Raw genomic sequence first — 18,859 nt, 5'->3', positions numbered from 1 at the left:
GAGAGAGAGAGATTCATGAGAGCAGACCGCTTCTCTTAGTTGTCTTTTGGGGACAGGGAGGAGGACAGACAGAGCATCCAGGGAAGACAGAAGGCAGACGATGTGAAAGAAAGACAGACAGACATATAAACACACAAGCTTGAAGAGGCTGATCATACGATCGAGAGGGGGAAGCAAGAAGGAGAGAGAGAGAGAGAGAGAGAGAGAGAGAGAGAGAGAGAGAGAGAGAGAGAGAGAGAGAGAGAGAGAGAGAGAGAGAGCGATAGAGAGAGAAAGAGAGGCGAAGGAGAGAGGGAGAGAGGGAAAGAGAGCAGCACTTACCTTAAAAGGCTTTGTTTGTAGATGGAGACGGGCGACCAAATGTTTAAATGAACTTGTGTATGTGCAACCCTGGCTGTCCCAGCATATCTGTGTGGGGCCAGAGAGGATAGTGGATTGAAGTACTCTTTTAAAGTTAAACAAGCTTTAAAGAGCCAATGTTAAGGATTGGGTAAGTACAAGCCCAATAAAGCATCACTTATTCAACATGGCACAGCCTGGTGGACGAGGGAGAGAGAGTGTGTGTGTGTGTGTGTGTGTGTGTGTGTGTGTGTGTGTGTGTGTGTGTGTGTGTGTGTGTGTGTGTGTGTGTGTGTGTGTGTGTGTGTGTGTGTGTGTGTGTGTGTGAGTGTGGGTGGGTGGGTGTGGGTGTGGGTGTGTGTGTGCACCACTGTGTTTGTGATTGGAGTTGACCAGTAGCTTCTAATGAAAGATTCCTTTGGTCTGATTCATTGAACACCTCCGAGTCTCCTTTTTAAGACTGTGAAGTGATACAAACACAATGACACAGACGTACACTGAAACAGATAGGCCTACACACTGACACACACACACACACACACACACACACACACACACACACACACACACACACACACACACACCACAAACAAACACAAACAAACTCAAACACACACACACACACACACACACACACATACACACGCACAGTCAGACAAACAGACACACACACACACGCAAACACACAAACGTACATGCAAACCACACACAAACACAAACACACACACACACACACACAAACAAACTGAAACACACAGACACACACATACACACGCACAGTCAGACAAACACACACACACGCAAACACACAACCGTACATGCAAACCACACACAAACACAAACACACAAACACACACACACACACACACACACACACACACACACACACACACACACACACACACACACACACACACACACACACACACAGACGAACAAAAACACACTCTCATTATCATTCTACATTTCTCAACTAGGATACTAATTCAACAGGAACGTACATTTTAGCTCTCTCCTTATCTCCTCCTCTTTCTCTCTTCTATGGCTCTCGTTCACTCCCTCTCTTCCTGTTTGGCTCCCTCTTTCTCCATCACTCTCTCAATTTCCCATATCCTGCCTATTGTTTTATCAGCCATGTCCTTCTGTAACAATCTACCTATTGTTTGATTATCTTAATATTAGAGAGAGAGAGAGAGAGAGGAGAGAGAGAGAGAGGAGAGAGAGAGAGAGAGAGAGAGAGAGAGAGAGAGAGAGAGAGACAGACAGACAGACAGACAGACAGACAGACAGACAGACAGACAGACAGACAGACAGAGTGTGAGAGAGAGAGAGAGAGAGAGAGAGAGAGAGAGAGAGAGAGAGAGAGAGAGAGAGAGAGAGAGAGAGAGAGAGACAGACAGACAGACAGACAGACAGACAGACAGACAGACAGACAGACAGACAGACAGACAGACAGACAGACAGACAGACAGACAGACAGGCAGGCAGACAGACAGACAGACAGACAGACAGACAGACAGACAGACAGACAGACAGACAGACAGACAGACAGACAGACAGACAGACAGACAGACAGACAGACAGACAGACAGACAGACAGACAGAGTGAGAGAGAGAGAGAGAGAGAGAGAGAGAGAGAGAGAGAGAGAGAGAGAGAGAGAGAGAGAGAGAGAGCAATAGCGACCTATTGCTAGCCTAGCTGGTTTCGGTCTGTCTATTGTCTGCCTAGCTCTGTGGCATACTCCGGTCTTGTGCAATGAGTGTAAGGGCCGAGTGTGTGCAGGTAGTGGGCATAGGTGGACAGAGGGGATCCCTTCATTCATTGGTTTTCCTGATTACCTCTCCCTGGTACCTCACCCTGGCATCCTTTATCAGCCTTTATTCTTCAACTGAATGAAAATAAAAAAAATTATATTTGTTGTTTAAGTTTTACCTTCCTGTGTTACAGCTCTGTTAGATTGATGTCAGACGGGGGGTGAAATATACAAACATGTTCTTCTAAGAGTGAAGGCTAGGGGCTAAGGTATCTAATAGTCATTTACAATTACTGCCTGTCACCACTTCTAATTGCATGCACTGATTTGAATCACACACACACACACACACACACACGCACACATACATACGCACAGAAACAGACACACATAAACGCACACACATAAATGCACACATACACACACATACTCACACACACACACCACACACACACACACACACACACACACACACACACACACACACACACACACACCACACACACACACACTCACACACCTTGTCATTCAAAGACACACATCAACACATACATTAGCAATGTCCCCATTGTCCCTCTGGTCATTGGTCTGTGAGTCATGGAGGAACGCAGACAGAAGAGTCTACTGTACAGTGAGTCAAGGAGTCTGAGTTCAAACCCTTACTGTAGGGTTTGAAGTGCAACAATAAAACATTGAAGGAGGATGTGTGAGGGTGCCACCGGTTTTAAGTGTAGTTCTGCGTGGAAAGTGCACACAACAGCAATTAGAGACGTGTAGTGTTCTGTCTCAGCACGCTGAAATCAAACACAAGCGTCTTTATTTCATCTTTTCCAGTTCTACATTTGCTATTTTTACCTTCACAGGGGGTCCATTGTATGAGATTTCATTGACTTTGTTCCACTTAAGTCATTACTGTTAAACTCCTTCCTTGTGCTGCTTCATTCAGCTCAGCACAATGTCATTACCTCTGAGTTCTTGTGGGAGTTCTTCTAGGTTTGGACTTGTTGTCAGAGTACATAGTTTGGCTGATCTGTGGTCAACCAGACTGCTTTCAACTTCAACTATACAATCCTTTGCAATTAAAATGTGATATTTTTTCGAAATCTTATCTTATATCTAAGTTATTAATATACTTACTGTAAATAGTTCAGATGTTACCCTGAGAGAATAACACACACGACCTGTGTGTGTCGGTCTGTGTGTGCGGGATGTAGTGATGTTGTGCAGTACAGTAGTAGAGTAAAAGTACATTATAGGTGCATTCAAACAGTGTATGTGTACAAGAAAGATAAACAGAGCGAGACAGTCAAACCGACAGAGAGAGATTGACTAATGCAGGGACCGAATGGGAGACAGAGTGAAAGACCTGAAAAGGATTTTCTGCCTCAGTCCCCTCTATCCTTCCCACTCGGTTTAAGTGACAGAAAACGAAGAGGGCTCTCAGGCCTGTTCCTCGAGGTGACGGTCACTTTTTCCACTGCTCTCTCTCTCTCTCCCTCTCCCTCCCTCTCTGTCCTATCAGCTCTGCTCCGTGAACGTCGCAGTGCCTGCTCCCACGCCCGCTGAGTTCAAAGGCATCCCTTTTGTTGTCCTCCGTTGTCCATGGACGTCTTGATTCAAATGATGACGGCTATCTACCGTGTTGCTTGTCTAATGCGCTTTTTTATAACACACGGCGACCCACATATTAACGCACATGAAAACACACACACACACAGACCCAACAAGCATGTGTGTGTGTGTTGGTGTGTGTGTGTGTGTGTGTGTGTGTGTGTGTGTGTGTGTGTGTGTGTGTGTGTGTGTGTGTGTGTGTGTGTGTGTGTTTTACACATCTCTTTGCTGCTCTGGCTCTGAGCTCGGCCAGGCGTCAGTGACATCCTCACCATGCAGCTCACTGTAGCCTCCTCAGGCCACACAGGGGCCCTCACCGGGCCCTCCAGACCCCAGAGCACAGGGGCCCTCACTGGGCCCTCCAGACCCAGGACTGAGGGGCCCTCACCGGGCCCTCCAGACCCAGGACACAGGGGGTTGGGGTTGGAGCTGGTTTACTGTATTAGTTCGGGAGTGTGTGTGGTGACGGCTGGTTGAACCTGTGCTCACTGATTGCTCAATGCTCATCGGCTGTGCAGCCTCACCCAGCCCCAGAGTCCAACCAGGGTCCACCAGGTGAGGCTGCTTCAACCAGCCATCATCCACACACACACACACACACACACACACACACACACACACACACACACACACACACACACACACACACACACACACACACACACACACACACACACAGTCGCTTGACCTCTATGTCAATGAATAATGGTACAAAGGACACATAATAAAGGCCATAATAACTGTTTTAACAACACAACATAAATAGTTTAATGCAACCCCCTGGTGAGATGATGTTCATACATAAAATCCTTTCTCTCTCTCTCTCTCTCTCTCTCTCTCTCTCTCTCTCTCTCTCTCTCTCTCTCTCTCTCCTCTTCTCTAAGGCTTCTGTTTCCTTCCTCCTCTTTGCTTTCCCTGTACCACCCCTCTCACACACACACACACACACACACACACACACACACACACACACACACACACACACACACACACACACACACACACACACACACACACACACACACACACACACACACATTCACGAGCACAGAAACAAATGTCCATTATTTTCCTTGGAGACAATTCGAAGCTAGAACAGTCTCTCTTGATCTTTAACACGAACCCACTGACCGACAAACTCTCTGCTGTTGAGTTGGTTGAACTCGGTTTTCTCTGAGTCCGTCTGAACAAAAATAGATAACGTAGGAGTGGACATAGGGTCACAGAACCATACCAGCACACCGCACACAAACACACACACACACACACACACACACACACACACACACACACACACACACAAAATCACACACAAACACACACACAGACACACACGTATACCTATATATATAGAAAGGCAGACATAATTCCACAGAGACATTAATAAAAGTAAGTAAAAGCCTCAAAAGAAGAACGCCAGATCCAGACCGACCCACAACTCTCGGACCCCCCGCCAGGCCGTCATGTGAGAGGGAGACAGGGGCACGCTGAGGCCGCTGACATCATACCTTTAACATCTGAAGGCGCGGTCATGACGTCACCCTACGAAGCCAACAGCGCGAAGGACCTCCGCTTTGATACCTTACCAATTAAGGCTCTCCGGTCGGCCCGAGGAGAGAGAGGAGAGGGAGATAGAAAAGAGCCGCACACAGGACCCACTATCTCTTTGCTTTTTACACCGCACCGTGACGGGACCGCGCGGGGAGGAGGACCGCGCACACACACTGCGCTCACTGTGAGCGGCGCACTGAGCGGAGAGGAGACGAGGAGGACGGACCGCAGGACGCAGCAGGACTCTCATCGAGCCTCATCCAGACGGTGAGTCCACCGACCGTTCCTCCCTCGTAGTGCCGTGTTAACTATATGTGTTTTATCGGTGGCATTATTCTGCCTGATGCTGAGGGTCGCTAAAGCGAACGGTATTTGCACGTTTCACGGATCGCCTGCAAAGCGGAGTTTGATGGAAGTTTATTCTCATCTCAGCTCGTCCCAAACAAACGCTTTCGAACGGATTTCTTTAGTTTTTGGTCACTCACACACACACACACACACACACACACACACACACACACACACACACACACACACACACACACACACACACACACACACACACACACACACACCCCCCCCCCACACACACACACACACACACACACACACACACACACACACACACACACACACACACACACACACACACACACACACACACGGTCACAGAGGACCGCTCCTCCAGAACGTCTCCAGGGGTTTACAACAGTGAGCTCTGCACCAAATATGGTAACTCTGCATCCTCCGCTCGTGGTCTCAGTGCAGTGGGCGCTGCGCCCCCCGCCGCCGGGAGCAGGGCGCACAGCTCCGGGGAGGGGGGCGCGCAGCACCGGGAGGTGGGTCGCGCAGCACCGGGGAGCTCGGCGCGCAGAACAGGGGAGCGGGGAGCACGTGAATTATCTTTCACGGGCAGTCACCAAGGAAAACAAGTATCGGAGTACTTTACGTATCTCATGTGTGTGATAAAGATCACACCCTGTACACCACATATGACATGATACACACTAGGCCCACACAACACACCTTGTTTTACAACATTTGAGGATTGTAGAAACCCTTTTTTTGTGTGTTTTACCCTGTGCGCGCGCGTGGGTGCGTGCGTGCGTGTCTGTGTGTGCGCGCGCGTGTTTGTGTGTGTGTGATGGGTAAGGGGGGGTTTAGGTGTGGCTTCGTGGGGGGTTGGGCGTGCCATTTTCTAAGGAGCAGCTGACACCTGGCCAAGTGTCACAGTAACCTTAATAATAGTAATATCCATGATAGCTATTGAAGTGTATCGGTTTGTGCTTTTCACCCAAGCTTTAAACAGCCAGGTTCGAATCCGGGCTTGTCTAGGCGTGCATGCTGCGTGGTATTCTCTCTCCACTAGATAACTGTCCTCCTTGTTTTGGATGACAGCAACTATTTGGCCCTTAAATGTCTCCAAAGCCATGAATCACGACAGGCCCCCAGGCCTGCCCCATGGCTTTAGTCCGGTAGATATCTCGATTTTAACACGTTTTGTTCGCAGGAATAACCAGTGTAATGTTTCCTGAACAACGTTCGGTAAAGTCGACCTGAAGATGTGAAATGTATTAAGTGAATATGAAGAGAAGGTCCCGACGCAGTTCCAGAAATGTTCGTTAGAGGGCGCCAAGAGACCGCAGATAGATAAGCATCGCTATGACGACCAGGGGACAATTAATGCAATTACATTCAGAGCGCCCTCTAAATCACTATAATCCTATAATGTACAATTCTTTGGTCTCAGGTGACATAGTGTGTGATGTGAGATTGCGTGATTCCAACATTATGGGAACATTACTCATACTATAATCAGAATATATTACATCTATTTTCATTCAACCTCCATCTGCTATCGTCTTGTCATGCTTCCTCTTCTCTGTTCTGACATTCCCGCTCTCACTGGTAGCTCCCTGCCTGCCGTAAGCTACCGAATTTATGTTCTAACAATAGGGGTGGTGATGAACTAAAGTGGAGGGTATAGAAACGCTGTTTACAGGCACACATGTTTCTGCAACTTATGAGACGGGACCGCTTTTGCTCTATTTTCAAAGAGAGCCGTTAATGCAAGTGTGTGTGTGTGTGTGTGTGTGTGTGTGTGTGTGTGTGTGTGTGTGTGTGTGTGTGTGTGTGTGTGTGTGTGTGTGTGTGTGTGTTAAGATATTAATGAGGTTAATTGGGGGTTATTAGGGCTGGAGGTTAAAGGGTTGTTATGGAGGAAGGGGCATTCTTCAGATTCTCCCTAAACCAGAAGCGAGTACCCACACCCACACACACCCCCCCCCCCCCCCCCCCCCACACACACACACACACACACACACACACACACACACACACACACACACACACACACACACACACACACACACACACACACACACACACACACACACCTTCTAAAATGGTTGCTGGTCACACTTGCACTATTTGGCCATATTTAGTCACGCACTCAGAATGCTGCCTTTCCTCAAGAATGTAGTTCAAAAATCAAATGATCAAAACGACTGGAAGTCCATCCTAATTTGGGGAACAAATCTGGTCAAACTTTGGCTCCCATCACAGTAGCAGCCCTCAATCCCTTAAACACTAGTGCAAACACATAGTTCATACAAAACAGTAGCCCAATCCAACACAATAGGCACCAACACACAAGGACAAAATAAAGGTCCCCTTATTCATTATCTACGGTGGACTTCAGTGAACAAAACAAAACAAGGACACAATTATTATGGACTTGTCTTGGGGAGAGATGCACAATACTGTGAATGTTTGTTTAGAGACACAAAACTGTGAAGGTATAAAGACACAATACTGTGAAGGTTTGTTTGGATACCCAATACTGTGAAGGTTTAGAGACACAATACTGTGAAGGTTTGTTTGGATACCCAATACTGTGAAGTTTTAGAGACACAATACTGTGAAGGTTTAGAGACACCATACTGTGAAGGTTTAGAGACACAATACTGTGAAGGTTTAGAGACACCATACTGTGAAGGTTTAGAGACACCATACTGTGAAGGTTTAGAGACACCATACTGTGAAGGTTTAGAGACACCATACTGTGAAGGTTTAGAGACACAATACTGTGAAGGTTTAGAGACACAATACTGTAAAGGTTTAGAGACACAATACTGTAAAGGTTTAGAGACACAATACTGTGAAGGTTTAGAGACACAATACTGTGAAGGTTTAGAGACACCATACTGTGAAGGTTTAGAGACACCATACTGTAAAGGTTTAGAGACACAATACTGTAAAGGTTTAGAGACACAATACTGTGAAGGTTTAGAGACACAATACTGTGAAGGTTTAGAGACACCATACTGTGAAGGTTTAGAGACACAATACTGTGAAGGTTTAGAGACACAATACTGTGAAGGTTTAGAGACACCATACTGTGAAGGTTTAGAGACACAATACTGTGAAGGTTTAGATACACAATGCTGTGAACGTTTGTTTCGAGACATGCATGCTGGGTGTTCAGAAATCAGAAAGTGTTCTGGTTTTAGAACACATTGTCCTCCACAATGTCACACATGTAAGCAGCGGTCCCACCATACAGTTGAAGACATTAAGGTTCTACTGAAAACCACAAACCTTGGACTTATCTCCCACAAACATGACAATATATCACACATCTACACTGTGGACACAACCTTGGTGTGTGTGTTCTTACCCAGTGCCATAGGGCAGCCTAAAGTCCAGGACAGAGGGTTTTTGTGTGTGTGTGTGTGTGTGTGTGTGTGTGTGTGTGTGTGTGTGTGTGTGTGTGTGTGTGTGTGTGTGTGTGTGTGCCTCAGCATTATGGGTATGGGGGGGAATTACGCGTGAATATTTAGCTACTACTCGCTGCCATGGCAACAGTACAGGACCCTGTGTGTGCGCTCATGTCGGCCACATGTTGTACCCAGGGTGGTGGGGACCCCCCAGACCCCCCAGACCCCCCAGACCCTCCATGTAGAGGGCCCCCCAGATTGGCCTCGCATCAGACCTCCCCCTGGGTCGCTGCTTTAGAAAGAAGACTAGCGAGTTTGTTTGACAGGGGGTTTGGGGCTTCTGGAAGTCTTTATGGGGAACCTGGGGAGCGATAAGATGTTAAAATGTGTGGATCCTGGAGGAAAGTTCAGGTAGTATAGTAGGACCAAGGATGGAAAATACAAATGCTTAGTGGCCAGAGTGATGACCACTGTGCTGCTATTTAAGTCCTCTTCGACTTGTGTGTGTGTGTGTGTGTGTGTGTGTGTGTGTGTGTGTGTGTGTGTGTGTGAGAGAGTTTCCTACTCTCTACCAATACAAATGGCATCCCCTCCCACTTCTTAGCACACATGCTTTGAGACTGATGACCATTTCATGGACTTTCCTTGCGAAATCCCATATCTCCGGTTTATCTGTACTGATGATCTTTGTTATTTCTCATTTCTATCTCACAGACAAACTACAACGGGAGAAAGCAAGCGCTTAGAGAGGGAGCGGTCCTGAGTTGAACAGACTCCACCCTTAACCCAGCCAGTGAACGGAGAGACACCCGAGAGCATAAAAATGAGTGGCTCCCACCCCCGCCTCCACCAGAGCGCCGCGCCCGCTCCCAACGCTCTCTCCCCCGACAAGGACGCAGAAATGCCCGCCACGGAGAAAGACCTGGCCGAGGACGCTCCCTGGAAGAAGATCCAGCAGAACACCTTCACCCGCTGGTGTAACGAGCACCTGAAATGCGCAAACAAGCGGCTCGCCAACCTCCAGACGGACCTGGGAGACGGACTGCGGCTCATCAGTCTCCTGGAGGTCCTGTCCCAGAAGAAGATGTTCAGAAAGTACAACCAGAGGCCGACCTTCCGTCAGATGCAGCTGGAGAACGTCTCGGTGGCTTTGGAGTTCCTGGACAAAGAGAATATCAAGTTGGTCTCCATAGGTAAGTGACGAACGCCTAGTTGGGCAGAGTTGAACCTTGTTTGCCATGATCCGGTACAGTGGTCGGATCGGTCCATTCAAACCCCCACACCCTCCGGCCTGGTCTGGTCCTCCTTCCCGGTGTCCGTTGTGTTGGTGTTGTCCCACGCTGTGCATGTTGTAATGTGATCAAAGACTTTAAAGGGACAGGTCCTCCTGACTAACCGAACAGCTGTCGTCTGCACAGCCCACAGACACCCAGGTGAAATCAGATCGATTCAGCCTGCAAAAGGTTTTGATTTGAGCTGATAGTGGCGACGCCTCCACGGGTTGAGCCAGCCGAGACCTCAAGAACTGCGACCACTTCTTTAACCTCCTCAGAAAGCTATAATGTATAACACAAACCAAAGTCTTACTGAAAGGCTACTTGGTAGTTTGGGCGCAGCGTCTTGTCAGTAGCTGAGCCGGGATCGTCCAGAGCGGGGTCCATCCTGAGCAGGGCTCTTCCCGGGTGTAGCCTTCTCTGGCTCCGCTGCTTCCTGCCGCATGCCGGTGGTTGGATGGGCCGGACCGGGCCTAGCCGAACGCATTCTTCCAGGATGTAGTTACGGCCTAGTGGGCGAGGCAAAGCGAAAAGCTGGAGTAGCACACACAGGCCTATTGTTTTCGCTCATGTTTTGCAGTTTGCTCACTATCCACTGCATGAGATATTTAATGGCTTAAAATTAATGCATGAGTAATGCGCATGATGGGAGAACATAAAATTAAGGATCCAAGCTAAACTGTAGAGTGTGAGCTGACTATATTCATTTGAACCCATTCCCGGCCTGGCGAGACCACCAACAGAATTTGTGAATGATTGCTGCACTTGGACTGATTAACAGATCATGTCCATCTATGAGTAGGACTCCTAGTACCCTGGGGGCATGTCTCCTGCTCTCCCTAAACCCTACGAGCTCAAAGGGCCGAGCCGCCCTCTTCCCAGCCAGCAGAGGAAGAGGGCAGGGCTGTGGTTAGATGTAATCTGCTGCAGCATTCCATGGGCAGAAGGCCTGCTGATGACGGGCTGGCCAGGGTCAGCCTACTGCCCTGGCTGAGGGTCCAGAGTAGACTCCTATCAGGTTACAGCCAAACATGGGGGAAATAATAACCAATAGGCTCTATTTACTTCTTTATTGTTCCTGCTGGCCCAGCCTTGTAACGTTGGGGGCCCCGAGGTGCCACATTGCAGGCCGCTCCAGCACACACGTCCGTCCGTCTGTCTGTCTGTCTGGGTCCGTCGGTCCAGCGCTGAGTCACACGTGCTGCTCACTCCTGACTCATGGCATCCGGAGAGGGTCGGCCCGCTAGCGCTCGACTTCCTTCTTTCTGCACCACCTCACACGCCCAGGCACGCCCAGCGCCCTGTCCCCAACGTCCCCTCACACGCCCTGCGCCCTGTCCCCAACGTCCCCTCACACGCCCAGCTCCCTGTCCCCAACGTCCCCTCACACGCCCAGCGCCCTGTCCCCAACGTCCCCTCACACGCCCAGCTCCCTGTCCCCAACGTCCCCTCACACGCCCAGCTCCCTGTCCCCAACGTCCCCTCACACGCCCAGCGCCCTGTCCCCAACGTCCCCTCACACCCCCCCACCGGCTCATTAGGTCCTGCTTAAACAAGGAGCTGTGTTGTAAACAGTCAGATCCTACTTACTTACTTAATTGGTGTTTTCAGTGTCTAATCTCAAACGGTCTATTGTCTTTTTCTCTCACTCCATCATCCATTGAGATGTAGAGTGTGGTCGTGTCTCTGAACAGTCATCCCACTGTCCTATCCATCCGTGTGTTGATCAAGTCTCTTATGGGCTCTGCCGTGTCCCGGCCCGCTGGATGTCATCCAGCCATCAGTAGTGAAGACCGTGCCACTTGACTTGGACTCCTAAAGTCTGCTCGAACAGACTAACCTCCCATGGGCTGGATCAAAGGATGCAGAAGATGAACAGTATAGAAGCATACATTAATTGATGAGGTGTCATCCCTTTAGGCTATAATTTTAGATGGTGTGTGTGTGTGTGTGTGTGTGTGTGTGTGTGTGTGTGTGTGTGTGTGTGTGTGTGTGTGTGTGTGTGTGTGTGTGTGTGTGTGTGTGTGTGTGTGTGTGTGTGTGTGTGTGTGTGTGTGTGTGTGTGTGTGTGTGTGTTCCACTCTGCTCATCACTCCCTTGTTCAGACAAGTCCCATCTCTTAACCTGCAGTCTTCGGGGAGCTTCTCTCTAACCCTCGTCGGGCTTTGTCCCGTGTGTGTTGACATGGACTGAAGTCGCGCCACTTCAACCACACCATTCGTTAAGGAGCTTTGACCGTGCAGACAGCTTAATCATTGAGACATGCGCTCTTTGTAGAGATCAGCGTTTCTTATCAGCCTCATGTCGGCGGGCCCTCCTGTGAAGTGGGTTAACAGCCCGCTGTGACACCAGCCTTCCACTGAGGCAGCGTTCAGCCCTGTGCAAACAGAGAGGAGATGACCGCCGACCGTAGCGGCTGTACTACCGTTGTAGCTGGACCCTCGTTCTTGACAGTCCAGGGGTTGGAACCAGGGAGGGCCCAGGTGCTGTACCGAGGGCCCGCCGTGAGGCCACTCGGGGCCGCCCTGGAGCAAGGGGAGAGCAGCCTTGGTGGGAGGTCGTGGTCGTGGGAACGACTCCGCCTCTGATACCTCACCTCTAGTACCTGTGATTTTATTGTCATCAGTCTCAAGGAACACAAGAGTAAAAAGAGGGTGATGAAAGCATCCGTTTCTTTGCGACTGTGGTTGTGTCGGAACCATTTTGCATATCCATAGGTTAGTTTTGTGTGTCTATGTATTTATTTCAACAGTATATAATGTTCATTAGTATCCAGTGGTCTTAGTGCTCTGAAGTCTTTCAGTGAGAGAAACCATTCAGAATTGATCCAATAGATTGGGTCATAGTGAATCACTCCCGGGCAGCTCATTATCATTAATACGGCTTCCTGTACGGACTAACGGGGAACTGGAGGACAGCCTCCATTTCCAACAAGTCGGGCGCACGAGCGGATGATGAAGAGACCAGAAATTCTGCGTCTGTCTTTGTGATCTCCTCATCGTAGAGGACTTCTTCATCAGCGTCCTTAACGTAGAGGACTTCTTCATCAATGTCCTCATGTCATGGTAGAGGACTTGTTCATCAATGTGTCCTCATGGTAGAGGACTTCTTCATCAGCGTCCTTAACGTAGAGGACTTCTTCCTTACAAACAAGGATTCCCTGCAAGCTACTGGTCTGGAGCACACATTTACCTTTCTCTGTAATCATTTGGAACTGGCCAAAGAGTGTAAATCGCCAGAGGGAGATAATTTTGGTCTCCCAAGATGCCCTCCTAGTTTCAAGATGCTTGTGGAGAAACACCAAAGTCTTTATCAAGGCCAGGTGATGAAAGCTTCCCACTCACCACTGCTCTGTGTCCTCCCTTCACCTCCTCGGCCACTTATCTAACTTGCTCCCACCCCCCCCCCCCCTTTCTCCCTGGTTCCAACATTTCCTTTAATTTTCTTTCTCCCTGTTTTGTGTTTCAGCCCGTTCTGTCCCTTTTTAAGATAATATTTGTGCGTCTTTCTGTTCCTCAAACAGCCTCTGTGTTGGGCTTCAGAAATGTCCCACACAGCACTTTTTTCAGCCCCTTTTTTTTCTTCCCCCTCCAACCCCTGGGTTGGTCTTCGCCTTCCTCCTGCTTCCATGTCTTGTCCTCGCTGCGTTCTCCCTCCTCCCCCTCGCTGTAACCAGAGCCCGCCGGGGGTGGACTGCCAGCATCCAGTTTGTTTCTGCCCTTTTAAGGCCAAAAAACCTGGAGGAACTTTTCCAGGAGGGAGGGAGGGAGGGGAGGGAGTTAGCAAACGAGAAAGGGAGAGAGAGAGAGTGAGGACATGCATGAAGGTGGGAGGAGGGAGAAGGAGCTCTACAAGGGGAACAAGAGAATGCAAAGTAGTGCTGGTGTTGCCCTGTTTCTGAGGGGGAGAGGGGGAGAGAGACGGAGGGCGAGAGAGAGAGGCAGAGGGGGAGAGAGAGGCAGAGGGGGAGTGAGATCGAGGGAAGCGTTGTATTACATTGTGTCTTGATCTCAAGTTGACGTTTAAGAGATGTTCTTTTTAGCCTGTATTTGTGTGTTTATCTTTATTTTTTCCCACAATACTTTGGCACAGTCTCAAGTCAAACAGTACTTTCCGGGCCTTAGGGTTTTGCATAGAAGTTTTTTCTGTGATGTAATTTATTTCAAGTGTGTGTGTGTGTGTGTGTGTGTGTGTGTGTGTGTGTGTGTGTGTGTGTGTGTGTGTGTGTGTGTGTGTGTGTGTGTGTGTGTGTGTGTGTGTGTGTGTGTGTGTGTGTGTGTGTGTGTGTGTGTGTGTGTGTGTGATAAGGCTTGTATGGAATGTTTGACATTTTCTCAGAATGCTCCCTTAGCCGGAGAGCTAACCGCCCTCCTACTTCTGTGTGTGTGTGTGTGGGTTCACCTAACTCATCTAACACATCGTTTGGTGCATGATGAACCAGGCAAAATTAAAATGTGTCACACTCACACATATACACACAACGCCTGGAATGTTCTGGGTAATTTGAGGCCATTTTCCCCAAGTCCAATCAGAAAGGTGCATGGGGGGATGTGGGGGAAGGAGTCCTGCAGGGTCTGGTCCTCCATGAGTCTCTGTGACGGGTAGAGGAGTCGGGCAGCGGGGGGGGCTACGTTATGACCCCCTCTCCCCGTCTCCCCCCTCCCAGCGCCGGGGGTCATGAATGAGGATGATGTCATGGAGGTCGGCAGCAAGCTAATGGGATGAGTCATGGCGGTTTAGGAGTAGAAATACAAAATCCCATAGGCGTGCACGCACTAACTCATGGACCCCGCATTCCACAACTAGATGCTGGACAGCGCACAACAGCAGCCGGCCTTACCTACAGACGTACTGACGCACACAGACATACTGACACACACAAACAGACACACACACACACACACACACACACACACACACACACACACACACACACAGACATACTGACACAGACATACTACTGACACACACAGACTCACAGAGGCACACAAACAGACACACACGCACGCAGACAAACTGAGACACACAGACACAAAGACACACACACACACACAGACACACACACACACACCCCCTGGGGGTGGTGGTGGTTGTGAGTCAGCAGAGGGGGAATGCGTCCGTCTGTGTCCGTATAAGGTCTCTGCAGGACGGGCCGAACTGTGGTCTGCTGGGAATGCTGACGGATTCCTAGCGTGTTTAGTGCCTTTCCTTTCTGTGCTTGTACATGAGACGGGGATCAGACGGAAACATGTGTACACACACACACGCCAAACAAAAAGAGGAAAGAGTGAGAGCGCGTTGAGACATTCCCCCAGGGCCTGCCGTAGTGAGTTCCCCCGTGGAGGCCTGCTCCCATCAGCCGCTGTCCTCGACCGGCTCCTGACCGAAGCGGGTTGTGTCCTGTGGAGGAGAAGGGGCCGGGGCAGCTGGCACTGCTGGACCATAGTCGGCAGCGCCACGCCCGCGGGACAGTGGAGCTCCATGAAGAATGCAGACGCGGATGTCCTTATCCTCGGGTCAAAGCAGATGGCCCATTGCCGATCACTGCTCAACCGATGCAGACCAGCACCTGGACGTAGGACGGAGCCTGGCCCAGGCCTTTATAAAGCTTTAACGGAGCAGGAATGAAGGAGTAGAAAGCAGCCATTCGTTTAGATAACATGTCTGCCCTCCGATCTGTTGAGACCGCGGTTGGCTGAGGGCTGTTGATGCAATCATGTGTTTGTGTTTGGAAATGCCTGCAGATTTATGTGACGCTGGATTTCACGCCCCCTTAGCACATGCCTGAAGCCTTCCACAGGTATTGACCTGCAGGAACGATCTTTAATCAGTCTGCCAGTATGCTGCGTTTGGGCAATATTTATCTATCTCTCCTCTGCTCTCTGGTTGCATCGCCAGCCCTCCTCTCCCCACCTCTCCCCTCCTCTTCTCAGGCTGACAAAGGGAGCCACTCTGTTGCTATAGAGATTCAGCCCAGTCAGTCAGAGTTCCCGTAGTGACAGGCGCCATGCAAACATGGCATTTCCCTGACCCTTCACTTGATCACCCTGTGGAGCACGATGCAGTGACCACTCTATGGGGAGAAGCCTAAGGGTCCTGTACCTTTTTAAGATTAGCAAAATATGAAAAATTGCCATGTCCCGAGTCTCTCCCTGCCCGCCCTCGACCAGCCACCATGTCGGTCATCCTCAGCTGGATTGAGTGGCTCTCAGTGGCCCACTGGCATCATGTTGTGGCCCCAGTGGCCTCAATCTCAGAGGTTCCACTGCCATCGCAGGCCTTCTTCTGATGGATGAGGTCCTGATTGCCGGGAGGTTTCTGTTCCTCCAGTGGTCGGGTATTCCTCCAGCATCTCAGGCTGGTTGTTTGAGTCCAGCACACTGGTCCACTGGTCTACTTCACACCTCTGACCCCTCCATGGTCACCATAGCTCCGGCCTTCTTCTGGAATGTCTTTCTTCACCTACTCTGCTGTCATCACTGTGGAGGTCAGAACTGATCAAGGACTGTGTGTGTGTGTGTGTGTGTGTGTGTGTGTGTGTGTGTGTGTGTGGGGGGGGGGGGGGGGGGGGGGGGACATTCTTGAGATGGTTGCACCAGGTTTCAACACGTGGTTAACAGGTCCACCCATGGTTTCTCTGTTGACTCACCCCTAACCACCTTATCTGAAAGAGGAAGACCCCGTATGTAACACTTTCACACATACCCCACCCATCCCCAAAGGGCTTGGCGTGTGCAATCACCCATGCTGTGTGTTTGTGTGTGTGTGATGGTTTCTCATGTCTAGGCAAGCCATTGTGTTGCTTCACTTTCCCCTCTCTTTGCATCTGTGCACGATGTTCTGTCTTAACACCGAACCTCTGTGAAGCATGATGAAATGACTCCTGCCGTGGCCCAGCCCTGCGGGCATCATATTCAGTTGTTGTGAAGTCGGTTATGCTACCTTGGGCTGCATGGTGCTTTGTTCAAATCAGTTTTAACATAGCAATGAGGAAGAGGAGGTTGAAGAGGTCAATGATGAGTTGGGTCACTGCCGCTGTTTTTTTGAAACCCATTAATGCTGATGAAATATGGGTTTGTAAGATTCACCCGAATGGGTGAAGCTTACAAAACCATATTTTACGAAACCATCACTCAACTTGACCCAAGGATGCCCAGCCCTTTTATTTCCGGCTGTTGCACCGACTTTTCCTCTGTGGGTGTGACGGGATTTGGGGAAGTCTTCTGGTCCTCTCTATTCTTACATGATTCATCCGGTGTGTGTGTGTGTGTGTGTGTGTGTGTGTGTGTGTGTGTGTGTGTGTGTGTGTGTGTGTGTGTGTGTGTGTGTGTGTGTGTGTGTGTGTGTGTGTGTGTGTGTGTGTGTGTGTGTGTGTGTGTGTGTGTCAATAATAAACAAAAACATGTCTAATATCCTGGCCTGTATAACAGTGCATTAAGAAGTGACGGTAGCAGATGTGGCCCCTCCCCTTCCTAACGGTGTGTCCTCGTGCCCTGACCTCCAGATTCTAAAGCCATCGTGGATGGGAACCTGAAGCTGATCCTGGGTCTGATCTGGACCCTGATCCTCCACTACTCCATCTCCATGCCCATGTGGGACGAGGAGGAGGAGGCGGACGACTCCGGCCGCCAGAAGACCCCCAAGCAGCGCCTGCTGGGCTGGATCCAGAACAAGCTGCCCGAGCTGCCCATCACCAACTTCAGCAAGGACTGGCAGAGCGGCCGGGCACTGGGGGCACTGGTCGACAGCTGCGCTCCAGGTAAGGGTCGCCGTGGTGGACCCAACCAGGCCTCATTGGGAGGTAGAGCCTCCTTTTAGGGGGGTCTACCCAACCACAACCAGGTTGAAAACACGCAGTGCAGAATACGACCCGTTGGAGCCATATGGGGAGATGCCTCTGTGATGATGGAGGGGTTTATGTGGATCTGTGCCCGTTGAATAGAGGTAGAGGGGGGGCGACAGGTGTACTTGTGAGGGGTCGACGGAGGCTTCACAGACGCTGAGTGGGCAAGAGGAACAGGGTGAAGGAGATGAGCGGAGCGAAGGAGAGTCCTTTGAAGAAGACTGTCGGGAGGGGAGGTGGGGGTGAGGAGGACTCTGTGTACACACTCGGAGGTCTGGCATACCTCTCCGCCAGCCAGAGAGATAAGGAAACGTCCATCTGTGAATTCCGTTATAATTGACCTGCCTTACAACTGCTCCACCTATGGCATTTGGAGTCGATTAGAACATTTAGAATTTAGACTCGTTTGTAGAATAAAGACGAGGGGATCTCATTCGGCTATCAAAACTATTCTGAAATTCAATCTGCTTTTTGGATGCATTATCCAGTCCCTGATTGGGGGTCAAGGTGCCCCCAGATTCCGCCCCACTTGATTTACCTGGTGATGATGAGATGATGAAATGAAGAGGGTTCACCAGCACCACTGAACATTATTGAGCTGGTCGTCTTGGATTTCTGTTTGCGTCCACGTTAAACCACTCGATTCCCCTCAGGTCTCTGCCCTGACTGGGACCAGTGGGACCAGAGCAAGCCGGTGGACAACGCCCGGGAGGCCATGCAGCAGGCGGATGACTGGCTGGGGATCCCCCAGGTAAAGAGCCCTCTGAG

General features: G+C 49.9%; 1 protein-coding gene across 5 annotated transcripts in view; it reads left to right on the top strand.

Annotated features, from left to right (window-relative positions):
• Nucleotides 1-5,320: 5,320 nt before the first annotated feature.
• flna (filamin A, alpha (actin binding protein 280)) overlaps nt 5,321-18,859 on the top strand; it is a 39,339-nt gene continuing 25,800 nt past the window's right edge. For 2 of the 5 annotated variants that reach the window (XM_060055346.1, XM_060055344.1), the window contains exons 1-4: nt 5,322-5,522; nt 9,689-10,167; nt 17,753-18,007; nt 18,745-18,842. In XM_060055346.1, the coding sequence (XP_059911329.1) occupies nt 9,798-10,167; nt 17,753-18,007; nt 18,745-18,842 (723 nt within the window). In that variant the 5' untranslated portion in view covers nt 5,322-5,522; nt 9,689-9,797. Of the gene's footprint in view, nt 5,523-9,688; nt 10,168-17,752; nt 18,008-18,744; nt 18,843-18,859 lie in introns of all 5 variants that reach the window. The other 3 variants (XM_060055347.1, XM_060055345.1, XM_060055343.1) reach the window with 2 other exon arrangements.

The sequence above is a fragment of the Gadus macrocephalus genome, chromosome 1 (assembly GCF_031168955.1).
Source record: "Gadus macrocephalus chromosome 1, ASM3116895v1".
Lineage (NCBI taxonomy): Eukaryota > Metazoa > Chordata > Actinopteri > Gadiformes > Gadidae > Gadus > Gadus macrocephalus.
The sequence above is the reverse complement of the archived record's forward strand: the minus strand, read 5'-3'. Positions and strand labels throughout refer to the sequence as shown.